Genomic DNA, 19366 nt, shown 5'->3' with positions numbered 1-19366 from the left:
GACAGCAGAAGAGTGAAAATGAAGAATTCCATCTCTTGAGTTTTCCCATTCTTGGTAGTGTCTGTGAGGCTGCAGGGCATCGAGTGGGCAGAGGAAGAGTTACTAAAACATCTGCATAGAGGCAACTTTCTGGCATAAAGGCTTCTGGGTTTCCTTGTATTTTGGTGCCACCTTCTCTGCATGTATCCGGTTGGCTCCAGCAAGTGAGTAAATGCCTGAATTCTGGGTAGAGAGTGAAAGGAGAGATGTGGATCCAAGTAGAAGAGGGAGGTGATGGAGCCCCTCTTTGAGAGGGCTTTGCTGGCCAGTGTTAAGTTGAAGACAGCGCAGTTTAGTTGAGATCTAAAGAGGGCAGCAAGTAAGTGAGGATTTGAGTACGTGAAGGGGCTTTGGGATGTGGCTAGTGGAAAAGAGCTAACTGAGAAGGGCAAGCCAAAGACCAAACCTTTCACACACCTGCTGAAGAGGGCTCTCTTGCCAGCTGGGAAGGTAGGAGTAGAAGTGACCACTGGACCCTCTGCCTGTTGTGCAAGTTTACAAAAGGGCAGAACCGCGATGTGCGCCTTCAGGGGCACCACTAAGGACCGGGAGGGGAACAGAGCATGAACCCATCTGTCATCCTGCTGTCTGACAAGGCCAGTTAACTATCAAACACGCGGGAAAACTGTTGGCAACAAGAGCCAAGGAAATTTCTCTTGTTCAGCATAGCAAGATGTTGATCTGAGCAGCTATGCTGACTGGCATTTTTTTTGCTTGTTGTTGTTGTTATTTTCCCCCCTCCACCTCTCAGTTGTTTAGATGAATTTCACTCAGTTCTTCTCAAGCAAATGAGATAATGAGCTGTGTGTGAAGAGGCAGAACTGAGGGGACACGTGCTGCAGTATCTCTGTGCCCTTCTCACCGTGCGTTTCACCCAGACCTCAGCAGTGCTTTGAGCTGTCTACCCCTGAGTAGCTGTGTCCTTTTCTACTCAGCCATGCATTTGATTCAGACTCTGCAATCAATAATTGAGGTGCTGAGACAGTGTGGGCATGTTATAACTACGGAGAACAAAATACATAAGGGAGTAAAGCTAGATATAGCCCAGAAGATAGACAGACTCTCAGAGTTAACAAAGCCAGCCCAGAAAAAAGGGGAAAATAAGGTAGGATGTTTGGTGTCTGCCACGCTGAGGTGGTGTCAGGCAGAAAGTGAGTCTGCTGTGCTGCTTAACTGAGGTGCTGAGTTCCTGGGGAAAGTGGTGGAGGAAAGCTGTGTGGTGGCTGGGGCCAGGCTAGCTAGGAGGACTGGTGCCAGCAGGGAGTTTGCAGGGAGCAAGGGGGTCTCTTAGCACCTAAAGATGGTCCTTGTGTGGAGGGATGATAACAACAGGATCTGTTGCCTTTGGATCTGGCTTAACACCCGGATGAGGGCCTTAATAGAGACCCGTTCTGAGTGACTTGGACGCTGGGAGCTCTCTGTAACGTGTGCGGAAGATCCCAGGATGTGAACTCCTCCTCCGGGGTCTTGCAGAACTACAGTCGGGTCGGACGGCCCTGGAGTTAAGTGTAAAGTTCCTCTGTCTTGGGGCGTGTTGGTGGCAAGGAGGTCCCTAGGAAGGATCCAGTGATTCAGCTGTGGGCCTCACAGCAAAGACTAACGACATCAGGAGAGACACTGCTTTCCTCTGTTTCACCCCACATAGCAGGGCAAGAGGGGTTACTCCTGGGGAGGCGGCAGAGATGCACTGGCTGCACAGCGGCTATTTGGCTACCAAAAGGCTTTTCTTCTGGGTAGGGAGCATCTCCTAAGGCCTTAGTCAAGAGGCCTTTGTTCAAAGGGTAAGGTTTTTTCATCTTATCCTGTGCTTTGGGATGATTTAGGGAAGATCAGCAAAGACTTAAATACTTTTGTATTTCCTGCTATTTTTTTCCTCTGTCTGTACCCCTCTTACCACTTTTCCAGCATAACCACAGGGTGGCCAACTTGTTTTCTGTCTCATTCTAACTTCAGTGAAGCAGCTTGCACGGGCAAAAAAGGAAGTGGTCATCTGTCAACAGCTATTCCCCAAGGGGAGGGACCCCTGACAGTCCCTGGAGCCTCCAGTTACCCTCTGTCTTCCCAGGGAGCCTTTGCTGCAGTCACTGTGGATGTGCGGGGTCTGGAATGTGAAGCAGCTGAGGGCTCTGAGTGAGGAGAGATGTCCATGTACTGTGCTTTGACTTCAGTGGAATTAAGTCTAGAAAAAGTCCACCCTGCAGAAGCCTGTAGGCCTTTACAGTGTTGCACCAGCAAGTTGTGGCCTCCCTTCTAGGTTAGCCCACTGTGCCACGGTGGTTTTAAGCACAAGGTTTGGCCGCAGTGGGTCAGACTATGAGTCACTTAAGAAGAGACTGGTTCAACCATAAACACTTTTATTGTAAGCAAGATAACATCTTCAGTGTGCAGCCTTCTGAGAGCCCTGACAATTCACGCTAGACGGTTTTTTCCTTCCTTCATACTTTTCTCATTGCTGTTATTAAAGGAAAAAGAAACCCCAACCTTTACTACCTCCTTTCACAGAGGAAAGTCCCAATCCTCTCTTTAACTTCCTCATAGGAGGAAGAGAACACAATATGTTTACTTGAAAGCAGGTGTTTTTTGGCAGAGCACTCATCTTTGACCTTCGCTCCCAAGCCCTTCAGGAAAATTACAGACCAAAGAGCAAAGCAGTCCTGTGAAAACCAGCACAGGTGAAAATCCCTGGCGATCTAGATGGGGCAAACATTTGAAAATAGTTTAAAAGCTCCATATGTGCCTGGCTGTATTGTCCAGGAGAAGAGAACAAAATTGAAAGAAATCCCGTACGGTTGTGGCGGGTGGAGGTGGAGCCTGGGGTGGGAGCACAGAGGCCCCGTTGTGACATTTGTTCGATGACTTGAAAAGCAGCTCTGTGAGTGCTGTTCTTGCACGCCAGGCTGCTTTGATCGCTGGAGATGAGTGAATGGCTGTTTGTTCTCTCCTAGGTGTGTGCTGAAGTATCAACTGTGCTTAAATATATGCAAGTGTGCTGCGTGTGCATTAGATACACCTGTAAGCAGGCGGGTGGCTTGAAGTCCTGCGCAGGGGATGATTTGGGTGTCTAGCTGTGTAAGAGTGAATGGGAATTTCTGTTTGGGGGCTATTGTGGTTGGCTGGCAGCATGAAACTGTAAGCGTGGCAACAAATTCTTCTGTGCTGTATGGTATTTTTAATGCTTCTTTACATCAAATTCATCTACAACAACCAGTTTCTCCATGTTTGACAAAGTGCTTAACAGTGCCTTCAGTGTCCCCTGGGAGTCCTGTGCAGTCTATCAGTGTAATCCCCAGTATTTAGCTGATCTGAGCTGCCTTTTCTTTAGTCTTTGTAATGAGCAAAGTTGTTTCCTAATCACTGACTACTAAAGCCACATGTGAAAAACAGATATTTAACTTTTCCTCTTTAACTTTGTAAAGTATTTGCTATTTTGAGGAAGCTGTAAGAGCAACTGGGCTTCCTCTGAGCTGCCTTTCCACATCTCACTCCACAGCCTCTCTGCACATTGTGTTTTTCAGAGCTGTGTTTAAAACGCTCTGCTTGGGGTTCCCCAATGGCTGTGCAGACTGTGAGGCACGAGAGCGATACGAAGAACTAGCACAGGGAAAAGAGGCTCCTCATTGTGAAAAGCTACAAATCCGGTGTTAGCAGCGGTAGTTTTGCTGAATTATCTGCAGACCCTTGAAGCAATACAATTCCTCTCTGCCTGCTTTTGCTTGTAGTATTTAGGATTGGCACCAAAATTAGACGGTCCTGGAAAATATATTGGTTGCCAAACAGTACTGCCCACTGGAGGCAGACAGGGCTAGAAGAAAAGACCAAACTGCAGACAAGTGAAACGTCTAGCCCTGTGATATGTCTCACTACTGTTTGCTTCTAGGATAAGAGCACAGACGTCAAAGCTCACAGGTCAGATTTCTTACCAAGAATAAGTACATAAAAGTTGTTTTTCAAAGGTTCAAGTTTTGATTCAAGAGGTTCCATATCAGCATGTTGCTTAGAAACATTGGTCAAATCAGAGTGAGGAATCACTGGGCAGTGTTTATACAGGTTTTATTCCTCCATGCCAACGCTTCCCCCTCCTTAAAATGTTTGTCATTTTTTCTGTTTTCCATTCATCTCCTTGGGGGGGGGGGGGGGAGTGCAACATCCACTGTGGCAGAAGGATCCTCCTGTGCTGGAGTGGAAAGAAGAGACAGTATGCAGCATCTCATAGACCTGGGGGCAATCTAAGAGCCCTCTTGTAGGGCAAGAGAGAGGCACCTAGACTGCAGATCTTGGAGGTGGAAGCTTGTAGTTCACATGCTTCACTGAGAGTTGTCTGAAGTAGCTGCTTCTCTGCACATTTACAAATCTGAAGGCTTTTCCTGGAAGCGACTTCAGAGTCCCCTAGTGAACAGCCACAGTCACAGGCAATGAGCGTGGGGAAAAGTCCTCCAGAAACTGAGTCTGCTGAGTGGATTCTGGTGCCAGTTTTAGGCTGACGCTAGCCTCTGTCATACTGTTGTTGTTAACAAAAGTGCTGTTGTGACATGGCTCTTTTGCAGGGCGAATGGCCACCAAGAACTGGCGCTTGAAGGTCTCACTGAGAGCAATGTAGAGGAAGGGGTTCAGGCAGCTGTTGGCATAGCCCAAGCTAATGGCAAAGTTGTAGGCATAAAAGAAGGCCATGGATGGAGTGTCAATGCCAAGGTGAACCAGCTGGAGAATGTAGAAGGGGGCCCAACAAATGAAAAAAGCAGAGCAGATGGCAACTGCCATGCGTGTGACTTTCTTGGTACGTACCTGGAGACTCCTTTGGGGCAGTGGAACCACAGTGGTGGCCATGTGCTGGAGGATTTTAAAATAGACCACACAGATAACAATCAGTGGCACAGCAAATGCCACCATGAACTGATAGAGTGTGAACCAGTAGATATCTGTCTCTGGGTTGGGAAGCAAGAGAGCACAGCGGACAGTCCCATCCTCCAGAGGCATAAGGCCTGCATACATCCACACAGGAATGATGGTCAGGAAGGAGAGAAGCCACACCAAGCAGATAACTAAAGCTGCAACACACGGGGTCCGAACGTAGGTGGATTTCAGAGGGTAGACCGTTGCCAGGTAGCGGTCTAGGGTCATCACTGTGAGGATGTTGGTGCTGGTGATCTGACTGTTGGTGTCCAGGGCAGTGATGATGGTGCACAGGGGAGCTCCAAAGTACCATGAGCCGTTGCCTAGGAGCTGGTGGATGAGGAAGGGCATTCCCAAGAGGAAGATGAGGTCCACAATGGAGAGATTGAAAATGAAAATGTCAGGCACAGTCTGCTTGCACTTCAGCTTCTTCTTCTTGACGATAGTGTAGATGACAATGAGGTTTCCCACAATGCCCAAGAAGCAGATGATGCTGAACAGACTAGGCATGATCACGTTGGTGTACGGTGCTGGCTTCTCTGCTACTGCCAAAATAAACCAAAGCAATGAGTGCAGCCCATAGGCAATCCCTTGATATGTGGGCTCACCCTGTCTCGTACCTGGATCCCCCTCTAAGATGTAGCTCAGAATCAGGTCTAAGACACCAGAACTTGGAGAGATTTAGCTGCACTAACTGACGTTTCCTTCTCTCCCACCCAAAGCATGCGGCACGCCACCCAATTCTGGCTGGCTGTGCATCTTTCCTCAGCTCCCATGAGGTGCCTCTATCCCACTCTGAAACTCCCCAGCTGTTCTTGGGGACTAACATCGGGCAGTTGTGCCTCTGCTCCTGCCAATGTCTGATAGTGACTTTTCTTCCTGAGAGTGCTGGATGCCCAGCCATTTGGAGGGGAGTGGGTGAGGCAGCTGATGCTCTGCACACCAGAGAAGTAAGCCTCTTGTGTAGGTGTCAATATGTGGACGTAGTCAACACTCAAGCCCTTGTCTCTACAAACTGCAGTTTGTCTATTAGATGCTTTTTGTATTTTATGGTACGAGACAGAGATCATTGACTATGTAGGCAGGTAACTAATTCTGTACCTGAACAGCAAGACCTGGGACGTACTCTGGCTGCATCCCAACTCGGTGTCAGTGTTAGGCCAGAGCATGCATTCTTTCTGCCTGCCTTCCTTGCTCCTTTCCCTGTTTTCCATGTGAAGGAATTCCAGGTGTGTGAGCTAGAGAGGATTTGGAGTGTGCTTCAGTGTGGTCCCTCAACAGGGAATGTTCTTGCTTCACAGTGGAGAAGAACATGACTACATGACTTAAGACTGCAGCTGTGGGTTTGGGATGTAGGTTATTTTCCAAGGGTAGATTATCCCAATAACGCTTAGCTTATTAGCACTGATGCTTGAATGTTGCTATCTGAGGTGGGAGCCCAAACATAACAGTCAAATTCATGTTCACCTTGTCCCAAATTAGGATTTAAAATGACATTTTGAAGCCACAAGGCTGCAGTGCCAGTCAACATAGATTTCTGCACTTGGGCACAGCAGGTCACATCCAAGGTACTGACTGAGATGCCTTCCGTTCTGCAAAAGCGCTATGTGTGGTGTGTGGTGGAGTCTTACATCACCCTTCTCAGCTGAGACAAATCTCATTTCATCTTATTACCCCTCTCCTATGGGGCCCATTTTTTTCCTAGGAGTAGGCTTTGTGTGAGTTATTTGTATGGCTGTTGCGAAGATAAGCCCCTAAGCCCAGGCTCCAAGTGTCTTTCATTGAACTGCAGATGATTCAAAATGATGTTAATTGGAAATGCTTTTCAGTCGCTGTACTGCTCCTTCTCTTCAGTAGCCTGGACCTATGGGAGGAGCGTGGAAATCTCCTCCAGCAGAACATGGAGAAATAGTGAAAATAATATCAAGCAAAGTAACAACAGATACTACTGAAGAATCGTCTCTGCCAAAGTGGTGTCTGTTCATTCGGGTAGTTTTTGCTGACTCTGGCCTCTAGAATTCTCAAGTCCAAACTTGTGTCACACCAAACTAAACTGTTTTTCTTCTTGGCTGCTATTCAGTGTTAGAAAAACCCCATGTTATGTGGCTATTGTTAAACAACTTGTTGTCATCAGCACTCCACTGAGATGTGTTACTTAGCCATCAGCATCTAGCCTGGGCATCCCCTGAACATCCAACTATTACTTGAAGATGGGAGGCTGGAAATCGGAAGACAGTGACCGTGGCTTGCGATTCTGCCCATAGCTGTTAGGAGCTCTCCTCTCCGTTAGCCGCAAACGTTATGAACATGCTGGGAATGTATTATGTGATTGAAATGTAAGGGCCCCTTAGCTGGAAATTGGGACAGAATGTCCTTACTGCTGTGTAATCAATGGAGTGCTCGTGGTGAACCTGTAACGTTTGGAATGAGCTCAGCTAGCGATAGAGCAAAGCGTGTGTAAGCTGAAAAGCTTCGTGTGAAACGCAGCCCGCCCAGGGCTGTAGCAGCTTTTCTGCTCTTGGTGCCTGTCCAAGCGGCAGTCTCGGTGCTGCTGATTGGAAGCTAGCATGAAAGTGTAGGTTACCTGTGAGCTGCAGATCTCTGTGGGGTGGAGTCGGAAGAGCATGACCATCAAATACTTTAAAATTATCTCTTAGCTTAAGCAAAAAAAAAGCTGTAGAAATGGATGGATCTGAGTTTTCAGTGTTGTTTCTGTGTGAACGCAGTGATGGTACTTTGCAGTTGTATCCTGTAATGCCTCAGTTAGTTAATGCACATCAGTCCTTGCTTGTGGTCTGGCTTCCCCATTACTCTTCAGAGGTCTGAATGGGGACTGCACTGTGTGAACCAAATGAGGACTGGCATACATCATTTTATCTCTAAGGTGATTGCTATCACCAGCCATGCTCCAATATGTACAAAGCTACATGTTTGGCTGCATTACAGGAGGAAACACCTAACTTAGAGTTGGTGGGGAAGGAATCAAGGACCTCGTATAAAGCTCCTTCTCTTGAAGCCTGTAAAGTTTCATCAACTTACACTACTGAGAAGTGGCCTGTCTCGCCTTAACCATTGATCACTGAGAAGCGACGGCAGGGGGGAGGCAGGAGCACTGGTGGGGTCCCTGCTTCCCTCCCCAGCCCTGAGTCTCGCCCTCCCTGTGCCTCCTTCCCCGGGCTGTCTGGCTCCTCCGTCTCTTTCTCCGCAGCTGGAACCAGCGGAGGCAACCGCAAGGCAGCGAATCGCTTCAAGCACCTCTGACCGGCAGCGGGTGGGGGGGGGGATGGCGGGGGCGCTGCGCGGCCCGCGGTGCCGGCAGCCCCGGAGCGCGCAGCTCCGCGCGGGGCCGGCAGCCCCGGAGCGCGCGGCATCCGCGCCGTGCCGGCAGCCCCGGAGCGCGCAGCATCCGCGCGGTGCCGGCAGCCCCGGAGCGCGCGGCATCCGCGCGGGGCCGGCAGCCCCGGAGCGCGCGGCATCCGCGCGGGGCCGGCAGCCCCGGAGCGCGCGGCATCCGCGCCGTGCCGGCAGCCCCGGAGCGCGCGGCATCCGCGCCGTGCCGGCAGCCCCGGAGCGCGCAGCTCCGCGCGGGGCCGGCAGCCCCGGAGCGCGCGGCATCCGCGCCGTGCCGGCAGCCCCGGAGCGCGCGGCATCCGCGCGGGGCCGGCAGCCCCGGAGCGCGCGGCATCCGCGCGGGGCCGGCAGCCCCGGAGCGCGCGGCATCCGCGCGGGGCCGGCAGCCCCGGAGCGCGCGGCATCCGCGCGGGGCCGGCAGCCCCGGAGCGCGCGGCATCCGCGCCGTGCCGGCAGCCCCGGAGCGCGCGGCATCCGCGCGGGGCCGGCAGCCCCGGAGCGCGCAGCTCCGCGCGGTGCCGGCAGCCCCGGAGCGCGCAGCATCCGCGCGGGGCCGGCAGCCCCGGAGCGCGCGGCATCCGCGCCGTGCCGGCAGCCCCGGAGCGCGCAGCTCCGCGCGGTGCCGGCAGCCCCGGAGCGCGCAGCATCCGCGCGGTGCCGGCAGCCCCGGAGCGCGCAGCTCCGCGCGGGGCCGACAGCCCGGAGCGCGCGGCATCCGCGCGGTGCCGGCAGCCCCGGAGCGCGCAGCTCCGCGCGGGGCCGACAGCCCGGAGCGCGCAGCATCCGCGCGGTGCCGGCAGCCCCGGAGCGCGCAGCTCCGCGCGGGGCCGGCAGCCCGGAGCTGTCCGCGCGCCGGTGCTGATCGCGGCTCGCCCCGGCCCGCGGCCGCGGGGGTCCCCGAGCCCCCGCCGCCCCCGCCGCGCCGCCCCCGGTGCCTCAGCGCAGCGCTAGGGGCGTGCGCAGCCCCCGCCCGCCCGGCGAAGCTCCCCGCGCCGCCGCCGCTGCTCACCCGAGCCGTTGCGAGCCTCCGGCGCGGAGAGGTTGCGGGAGGAGTTGGCGGGGGCCATGGCGGTGGGCGCCGCGGCCCGGGGCGGAGGAAGTTGGGAAAGTTTCCCCCGGTGGCGATGCGGGGCCGGGAAGGCAGAACCCGCCCGCAGCCGGCGAGCAGAGGCTACGGCGCCGCGTTGCGCTCGCCCACTCCCGCCCCGCCGAGCCCGGAGCAGCGACTGACATCAACGAGCAGCTGACTCGGCCAGCCACGTCCGCCGAGCATCCCGCCGCGGCCGGGGGGAGCTGCCCTCCTCGGGCAGGGGCGCCGAGGGCCGCCAGCGCCTGCCGCGGCGTCGCGTTGCTCGCCCCGACGGGCGGCCGAGACCTGCAGCCGCCCCGGTACGGCCAACCTGCTCTCGCTACGCTCAGCAGGCGACGACTGGATTTTGCCTTTTAAGTAATTCTGCTCTCCTGCCCCCAGCATGGATTTTTCTTTCTCGCAGACGCACATGCCCTTTTCATTCCTGAGTCACAGGCACGTCTCTGCCGGCAGGGCTGAGGGGATGTTAATTTACCCACAGAAAACTCTATTGCTTTTGCCTTCTGTCCACTCTGACTCTCCTTCCAACCTGAGACACTGCGCTTGTAATTAGTTTTCTGTTGTTTTCTGCTGTTCTGTTTCTTACCACAGCTCTTTTGCTTCCTAGCTCCAGAAATTAGCTCAAGTGTTATTGTCTTCTCTGTGTGTGTGCGTATTTTTTTTTCCCTTAAAAATGCTAGACAAGAACCCTCTGGGTTCTGAGTAACTGTGTTGCTCTGTGTCTGTGCAGTGCCAGAACAGGAGCCTGCTCTTTCCTGTGTCTTTGAGCTGGAGATTTTGTTGTGCTTCCTGCCTGGTGTTTATACATGGGTTGAATTCCTCCATTACAGTTTGATAAATCGCATGTTATTAGACCAAAGGAATCGTTCTGTGCCTCTGAGTATTCCCTGTACTGAAGAATCCTGATACCATGTCAGAAGTCTACAAGATAACCAGCAGCAACAGGCAGCTTTTTCTCCGCAGCTAAGCGTAACGTAGAGGATCAGTTTTACTTTATAAAAGCTAGATCTATCTGGAAAGCTCCATTACCTCCACCTCTCTGTAGTGGCAAAGACTGACATCAGCTGGAGGGGCCGTTTTGGGGAGCTGTGTAAGTCTGTTTCAGTCAGGACTAGAAATCATTTATATCATTAAAAATGAGGCCAAGCAAACAGACTAGCAATGATCCCAGCATGGGCCGTGAGCCACGCTTGATGGTAGCGTTTTCGGGATGGACTTTCTACCACGAAAGCCAAAGGAGTTTGTCATTATTAGGTTGTCCTCTAGCGGGTCAGCTGATAGAAATATGGAGCATGCTTGGCCCACGTATTGTAGCTCTTAATTGGAGACAGGATGAGGCCAGTTCTCCTGCAACTGGGTGATTTGCCCAAGAGTTTCTTCACTGGCAGATACCCTTGGTATATAAAACAGTTTTGAAAATACACGGCTTGTGAAAAAGTGGTGGGTTTTGATTATCAGATATTTTTCTTAAAGCTCTATTTTTCCTCTTATATTTTGGGCAAATTTTAGGGCTTGTCTATGTGGGTGTGTGGTTACTACCACAAACCAAGCTACAGTTTGCATGCTGGGATGATGAAGCTAAGGCAGGAGAGCTATTGTGAGCAGGATGTTGTTGTCTGCAGTGAGTGCCTTTGTGTAACTTCGCTTAGTCCAGTCCTGAAGCACAAAGTATGAGTGTTTGCTTGGGAAATTGGTGGGCAGCTGCTATTCCAAACGTTTTCCCTACATGGACAAGCTCCTACTTGCTTTCCTTGGAGAGGAATGAGCTCTCTTATAGCTTTCAAAGAGAGCGCCTGATATTTAAATTGAGCAGTTTCCAAAGCATAGTGTTACTTTTAATTTGTAGTCTCAAAAACTGCTGTTTGCTTGTGAAACCACCTTGCATTTGAGGGGAGCTGTAATTCCTGCTTCTCCGCTGTAGGGGCATGATAAACCACAGCAGCTCCGTCCTGATGCACACATGTCACGACTGTAATGACAACACCATACTCAGCACTTTGGATTCACTTCATAGTTATGTGGCTGTTTTATTACTTGGGCTTTATATTCAGGCTCTGAACAGCTTTGGGCCTCTCTTACTACTACGTCGAATCCGTGAACGTCCTCCCCAGGTAGAGGGGTTGGAGGGAAGGAGGGAAGGACTAAGCACGGCAGTCGGTGGTGCATGGCCAGGCTGTGTGCACAGCTCGCAGTCGCCAGGACGAGCAGGCACAGTAACCGGCTCGTCATCTGCCTGGGCGTTTGGAGACACCAGCTCTCTGAGCGACTTGTCTGTGAGTGCTGGTCTGCTGGAAACTGCAGCAGGGACGAGCTCTCAAGGGGCACTGCAAGGTAGCTGAAGAGCGGTACTAACCACTCCATCTAATTATAAGGAAGATTGAGGCACTAATCCCTCGAAAACACGTCTTAAATTAAAAAGAGAGATATAGTAATTAACGCTTAAGCAGGGAACTGCCATCTTGACAGCTAAATGTTGTAGATAAAGGCGTGGAAATGGAGTTCAGCCCTCGAACATAAAAGAAAAAAATTACTTCTTCCTACAAATTTTGCATCGTCTCCATCCTTAAACCATTCTGTCTACAAAATTACTGTTATGAAGAAAGATAGGAATCTTCCAAAGCTGCTGCTAGGCAAATTCTGTGACTGGGATATGAATCTGGCTAGTTTAACAGTGGTTTAACCCTGAAAGGCACTTGCATTCCAGTAGAGAGTTATTTCCTGCGTCTGCCTCAGCTGCAGATCCTGCCTTATGCAATATGAATAGAGGCACAGCATCCCGTGGGGCACAGAGCAGCGCTGGCTTCTGTTACCAAGCTGTTGAAACCATTTCCCCAGCTTGCTTCCCCAAATACTTTCTTGTTAGATGGGCGTTTTCCTCACTTGTTAGCTGCTACTCTTGATTTGCGCTCGGGAGAGAGAAGCCTGAATTAAGAGCCGACCTGCAAACTCCTTTCCTGAGAGCGCTCTGGTCTCCTTATTCGCGCGACTCCTGGCTTGGAGAACGACGCTCTGCTCCGTGTCTTTGTGTGTATTGATCGACTAGCCCAAGGGGTGAGGTTTAGCCCTTGCGCTGGCCTTAGGGGTAGGCACGCTCTCGTTCGGTGTGTGTTAGACGTGGCACAGTGACCCTCCATACTGGCTGAGCACTGAAGTGTTGTCTCCGTACGATAGCTGTACATCAGGCTCACTTACCCCTTTTCAGGCAAGATTGTTAAGTAGTTTCCAAGTACTGATTTGTTTTGCCTCCCTTGGTTCTGGGAAGTGAATGTTTGCTATCACTTCTCATCTACAGGCAAGGAAAATGGCATGTGGCACAGTTAAATAATTTCCCTAAAGCCACATGCTGAGCTTGAGGCCAAAAAATGACAGTAATTCTTTCCACAACGATGCTAGTTTAGGCAGCATCCTATCCATCTCCCTCCAATGATTATCCCAGCGCAACTGTTTATACCACCACAGAGAGATGTGTGCTGAATATAATCATTTGATTTTAGAAGAGGAGGGGAGAAAAGGTTTGAAGGAGCAGCTTTGTCAAGGCAACTTGGTGATGACTCAGGTGTTGCTGTCATCTGTCTAGATGTGCACTACGTATGTGGTTGGGAAGAAGCTGCTGTCGTGTCTCGATGCCTGATTTGAATCGGATTTGCGTTACCGTGTGATCCGGTGCTGTTCTGAGCTGGTATTAATGAACACGGAGCCACGGGCTGAGGCAAAGCGAGGAGCGAAGCCCAGCCCTGCTGCCTCCCGGGCGGCCCTTTCCCCGACGTGTGCGCCTTTCTAATGAACGCAGCAGAGTGAATTCACTTTTTCTCGGCTGTAAACTCTCACGCCTGCCTGTACAGGGGTATTTGGCTAAATAAATGCCTGAAGTCCCTCCTTATCCTGACTGGATTTCCGGGTAATTAGCACAAAGCGGGCGTTTATCTGAACCGAGATGACCCCCTCCTCTCTCGCTGCAGGCTTCCTCCCACTGGAACGAGCTCTCTGGTCAGTCCCGGCTAATTCCAGTCCCACGCTGCTAATTTGAGGTTTTAGTCTTCAGCCTCTGCCCATCCTGGCTCATTACAGTGAGCCAAAGGCCAAGACAGCTGCCTTCTGTGGTTTTGTTTCCCTCGCTAAAGGTTAGAGGATCTCGAAGACAAAAGAAGCAGCCAAAAATAACAAGGAGGAGCCAGGCAGGGCTTGGGCGACGGGGAAGCAGGGCAGCCTCGCAGTGCGGCAGCCGCCGGCGAACGGCCGGCTCGAAGATGAGACCCTCGGGGCTGCCCTCGGCACGGGGCGTAAGCAGCCGGGAGCCCGGGGCAGGCGTCTCCCGCCGCGGGGAGCTGCGCTAGTCGCTTTGCTTCCCTTTTACAAGAATAGATATTAGCACAAGGCGAAAGCAGTTGCACCTTTAACTCCTCCTTAGCCCAAAGAGGCAAAAGGTTTAGGCTCGGATCCGTAGCTCGTGCGTGACCGCGAGGCTCAGGAGGAGGCGAAGCGAGGAGGCCGCTCTGCAGGGTGGCGCTGAACGGCCGTAGGTGTCTGCCCAAGCCTAAGTGAACGCTCTGCCTCACTCTTCGGTGAGGATGGTGGCGAACTTAGAAATGGAAATTACAGACCTGAGATGAAGGGAAAAAAAAAAAAAAAAAAAAAAAAAGCCTGATAGGTTCAAGTCAGGAAAGTGAGATAAACCCCACTCTGGCGCCTGGGAAGAGCTGCCACATGAGATTGCAAATCCAAGAGCGAGGATTTATGACAAAGCTATCAAAAAAAAAAAAAAAAAGAAAAAAGAAAGAAAAAAAGATGGTGTTTAATAAATGGAGAATGCAATCCTGCCACCTGTATCCGAGCGGGAGGAGGAAACCAGCAATCGGTGATTTTGTGAGCTGCAGTACATCGAATCTACCTAAACTACAAAAAAGCGTATGGTACGGCATCTCCCAGGAAATTCTTGGTACGGGCACGAGAACCGTGAAATGATTAAGGCAGAAGTCAAAAGTGAGACTGAAGCCTTTCGTCACAAGGAGGGGCCGCTAGATTAGGTAGCACGGGGACGGGAAACCCTCCGAAGCGGACCCGGGCGCCGTGGCTGGGGCACTGCTTTGTCGGCACCAGGTTCCCTCTAGGAGCCAGATGTTTTTCCTCGCGGTCGTTCCCCTGGCAGGTCGGTCACCTGTGCCCTGTGCTGCAGCTGAGTGCAGACGTCTGCCAGGGGCTGGAGGCGCTGGCTAAGGGCACTGGGAGCGGTGGGAACCTTTTAAAACGATAATGAAAAAGTGAAGTGACTGTCATTTGTGAGAACAGTAATTGGTAAACCGCTCAGCGCGTAGCGGCCCGAGGGGATAAAAGCAGCGGCACACGTTTCGAGAACAGCAGTGAGACACTGTTGTCAGCTGGGAGTTCGTTAGCTGGAAAGACAGGAGCGGAGAAAGACTTGGGTTTGTTGCGAGCTACTTGTGTAACGTGGCTTTAAAAAAGGCAAATGTGATCATCAGAGGGATCAAACGAGATGTTTCCAGTGCAGGAATTACTGTTGTGTGGAAGGCGGTGTGCGACTCCCTCTGAAAGCACGCGTGGATTTGAGGTCTTCCGTGTCCGCGTCTCCACGGAAAGCCAAGCTGCAGAGAGGAATAAGCAGGCTGGGGCAGCAGCAGCGGCGTTCGCGGAGGCCTGCGCCCGCTGTGCGTAAACAGGGACCCCGTTAGGGGCCAGCGCCGCGTCCGATTTTGCAGGCTGAGCTCACAGAACGTGACGTTTTCCGAGATGGTTTCTTGTTTCAAACTTGATATAGGCTTCAAGAGAAGGGTTACGCCAGGCAAAAGCAGGACGTTTTGCTGATTGAGCAAAATGCTCTGGTAGCCTTAAAATACTTGGAGAGAATTCATCTGGATAAAAATCAACCCAAAGTGTTATTTTGGATTGACTTAGTTCCTGAAGGGTTTTGTGGCAGCGAAGGATACGGATACATGCGTGGTGCTTTCTGAACGCCCCGGCTTGCCACTGGGCCTCGCCTCCCCTCCTCTCCCCGCCGTCTCCCCGCCGCGTGACGCGGGCGGTTGGTTTGGGAAGCGGTGGAGTTTTCTGTACCGCCTCCTGCCCTGGCTTCTTCCTCCGCGCAAAGGTCCGTTCCCAGGTCTTGAGACACCGCAGCACCGGGGTTCGGTGCGCCTGGATCCTCCTCCCTGCAGCAGGGTGCGGGGGAGCCTTGCTCGGGTCTCCTTTCCTTCCCTCTGTTTTCCAGGCCAGGATGACAGTCGGCACCTTTATAAAGGAATTTGAAATCCATCTCAAGGGATTAGTAGAAGAGCGTGTGCGAGTGTGTTCGTCCGCATTGCTGACGTTGCACCCAGGGTTGCTGGCAGGCCCAGGAAACTGGGGCTACCTCCAGATGCAGGTTTCTTTGCTGTCAGAAGAACTTAGTTAATTAAAGCCTGCTTCTGAAAGGAATTGCTTAGCCCTACCGGAGTGGTAACAAAGCGAAAGCCGTGTCCTTAATCCCACCCTTTCATCTCCTGGGAATTCCTTCCTGTCCGCTCTCTTTCTGTGTCTTGATTGCTAAAAGAAATGAGGAATAATTTCCACTTAAGGGGGAAGAAAAAAAAGAAAACAACCCCAAAGCGACAGAACTCCAGCCCAGCTGATGGCCGCAGAAGCTGAGGAGATGGGAGCCGAAAGGAGGGAGCTGTTGCTGAAGCCTGGAGCCCGTCCAGATGGCACCGCTAATCCGCAGGAGCCGCTCGACACGCGCGATCTCTCCGGGGAGGCGCAGGCTGGGCAGCCGCCCTGGCCGCCCGGCACCCCGCGGGGCGCCTCTGCGCGGTTCCTTCAGGCCTTCGGTTTGGCTCCCGGCCTCCCGCGCGCGGCGGGCGACGGCTCTCCCCGCCGACCCGACCCCTGCCTCGGGCTTTCCGAATTGCGCTTAGCCGAGACGCGGCAGGGCCCCGGTCCGAGGCAGCTCCCGCGCTTCCCGCCGCCTCCCGTCAGCCCGGATATTCGTGTCTCCTGGCCTGGCAGATAAGGCGGCCTCGCCATTGATCGGGAGGCCTGGAGAATGGGATCAACGTGAGGCGGGCGTGCTGCAGAGTTAATCTCCTTTACTCCTCGGTGATGGACGGAGCTCGTTTCAGACGTTAATCAAGCCTGGGCGCGTGCACCGGGTAAAATGGATTAGACACCGCGCCGGTGGCAGAGGCTGTCGCAGAGCCCGCGGGCGCTCCGGGAGGGCGCCCGGAGCGGGGCCGTGGCGACGGCAGCCTGGGACGCGGTGTAGCCCCGGGAGAGGGGCGGCCGGATCCGGGGCGGAGCGGCAGGCGCGTGGGCGCCCTTCCCGGCTACTACCAGGCAGGCGCCTGCGAGCACGGCCTGTGCCATCCGCCGCCTGTGGCATCTGTTGCGTCTAGCCTGGGCCAAACCTGCCCTCCGCGCTGGCACGTGGGGCCCGGAGCCGTGAGCTGCCTGGCTCTTGAGGACTCTGGCAGCAGCAAATCTCGCTTGTTCCCTGAGCAGAAAGGAGCCGTGAGACGCGAGCCCCGAGGAGCACAGCGCGTCCGCGAGGCCCCCGACGCGACGCGTGATCTTACCCGGAGGGAGACACCAGCCTCCGTCTGCAGGAACGTGACGAAGCAGCGGGATCCTGGCCCCGGTCGTGGCTCTGCAGAAGCCCATGTAAAAGGCTCTTCAATTCCAACGCGAGATCAGCATGGGACGGAGGTGAGGGAAATCTTGCCCCGTGGTGCTACGCCCCCAGCTCCGTGTTGTGCCGCGGGCTGCTCTAGATACCGCTGGCCCCGACGAACGCTTTGCTCGGAGCAGAGCAAGACTGTCGTAAAGATGCAGGTAAAACGCCAGGTCCGTGAGCCGCTCTCCCCTTCTGCCCGGCGCTCATCTCCGGGGCTTAGAAACTCCGGCTTGATGAGGCGGAGGGAAATGCCCAATTCTTGGACCGTGACGCAGCGCGGGGGTCGGAGCGCGGGGAACGGAGAGGCGCGTTTCCCTCTTAGCACCTCTCTCGCTCCTCCCTGGGAAGTGACCGGCGCAGGGTCGCCCAGGCGTGACTCCCGCCCGGCTTCCCCCACGCGGATCCCTCTGTCGGAGCGATGCCGGTGGCGTTTATTGCTCCCTGCCGAGTGGCAGCTGTAGGTTGTAATATTCACCGGCAGTCAATGAGTTGTGTCTGCGTGCGATTAACGGCACCTCCCTTGCCAGGAGTCCATCCAAGTCCCCGGAGCGCTTGGCGATAGCGGAGTTGGGGCAGAAGCCGAGCGCTTCGGCGGGATGACGCGGCGCAGGGGCCGCGCGTGGCCGGCGGGGCGGGCACGGGGGCCGCGTGGCCCCTTCTGGGATCGTCCGAGGCAGGAAGGGCACCCTGCCTCTGCGGTGAAACGTGGCCGACCTCCGTTTCCAGGCCGGGGGCAAGCGTACGGGCAGAGCCCGCAAGGCTTCTTAGCAGGCAGTTTTTTCCCTCCCCTGTGCCTTAAGTGCAAAGCCCAACTGACATCAAAGCAACAGAAAGTCTAATCCTGTTTTGAATCAGTGCAAGCGCACGCAGCGAATGTTAAACAGGGAATCAGCAGCAAAAAAAAAAGGGGGGGGGGATTATCTTTAATTTCCTGAGAGAGGGATGGGGCAAGGGAGACGGAGAGAAAAGAAAGGCCCAGGGACAGAAAGAAGCGACTGCCGGCACAGGCGGACAGCGGAGGAGCGGGAGCAGGAGACGAGGCAGCAGGGGACGGGAGGCAAGAGTGCGAGCCGCAGCGGGTGCGTACGGGTGGAAAGGGGAGCGCGCGGGGCTGAGCGCTCGCGTGCGGGACGTCTGCTCCGGCCCGCGGAGCCCCGTGTCGGGCGCCTGCCGCAGTTCACCGTGTGATGGGGCGGGGGGGGTTAACTCCTGCGAGACTTTGCCTTGCTGGGGAAGACGCCAGCGCAGGCTGTGACTTCCAGCGCTCGCGCGTTCCCGCTGATGCTGCAGAGCTGCTTCTCCGGTGAGCCCGGAGCTGAGCTGCAGCCGGAGCGACGTGGCGGGAGCGACCCTGGCGCTGGTCGCCTTGCTTTGCTCTGAAAGGTGGTAGCTGAGCAGAGCTTCCCAAATCACTGGAAGGTGAGTGGGAACAGCCCCCGTTCGGGTCTGCCGTACGCCGGGGACTGACTCCAGCGGGGGTTGCGGTCGCCGCCAGCTCTGCAAAGGGCGGTTGCTGCTGCTTCGTGCTGCGGCTGATGTCCGGGCTTGCAGCACGCGCTGGCTTTTGGGGGCGCCTGGCCCGGGCTGGGATGTCGCCGGGCAGCGAAGCGCTCCCTGTTGCTGCGGCCGGCCGAGGCTGCAGCGCGCGCGGCACGGGGGGGCAGGAGGTGTCGGGGGGCAAACCGGCCCAAACGCCTGCCTGCTGGAGCATCCTGCTCCTGCTCCTCCTCGCAGCAGTGCTTCTCCTTCTCCGTTTAACCCCCTAAACAAGGTCTAGTTTCAGCTCTGCGGACTTCTGCTGCTGGCAGCTGTTGCCGGGGAGGTTTTGAAAAGGTGATGGCAAAAACTCATTCACGAACACGTCGCGTGTCCTGAGGGGGTCCACACCAGAGGGCTGATCCCTCGGCCTTCTCCAGCTTTGCCCCCGACTTCACGCGACGGGGGTGGGGGGGGAGGTGAAAGGGGAGGTCCCCTGGGTCTCTGCGGACATGGTGTGAAATTGGACCAAGACTTGCTGGGCTGCTTACCAAAAGGACTAGTGTTCTGCTGGGCTTGGTCCACAGAGGGGCACCCGTCACCTTTTGGTGCCCTGTGAGCACCCCTCCTTAACGCTGGCGGGGGCTCGAGGTGTGACCCTCTAAGAGGTGCAGAAAGGGCTGCTGGGGTGGACTGGGACCCTCTGTCTCCTCTCCTTTCTGAGCCCTGAAAGCGTTTAAACCTGGGCAGTCGCCTGCCTTCTGCTATAAGCTGATTGACTGTAAGAGAACCTGTTCCTTCACCTGACTGTGGTTCAAGCCTGGTTTCCTGCAGGCTCCTTCACCACTACGAAATCTCTT

General features: G+C 54.3%; 1 protein-coding gene across 1 annotated transcript; it reads right to left on the bottom strand.

The window, feature by feature from the left end:
- Positions 1-4425: 4425 nt before the first annotated feature.
- LOC134149119 (melanin-concentrating hormone receptor 1-like) lies at positions 4426-9347 on the bottom strand. Its single transcript, XM_062591983.1, has 2 exons — positions 9290-9347; positions 4426-5474 (listed from the first exon to the last, which is right to left on the bottom strand). Exons 1-2 carry the CDS (start codon positions 9345-9347, stop codon positions 4426-4428), a joined length of 1107 nt encoding a protein of 368 aa, XP_062447967.1.
- Positions 9348-19366: the final 10019 nt, after the last annotated feature.

The sequence above is a fragment of the Rhea pennata genome, chromosome 19, assembly GCF_028389875.1.
Source record: "Rhea pennata isolate bPtePen1 chromosome 19, bPtePen1.pri, whole genome shotgun sequence".
NCBI classification, from domain to species: domain Eukaryota; kingdom Metazoa; phylum Chordata; class Aves; order Rheiformes; family Rheidae; genus Rhea; species Rhea pennata.
The sequence above is the reverse complement of the archived record's forward strand: the minus strand, read 5'-3'. Positions and strand labels throughout refer to the sequence as shown.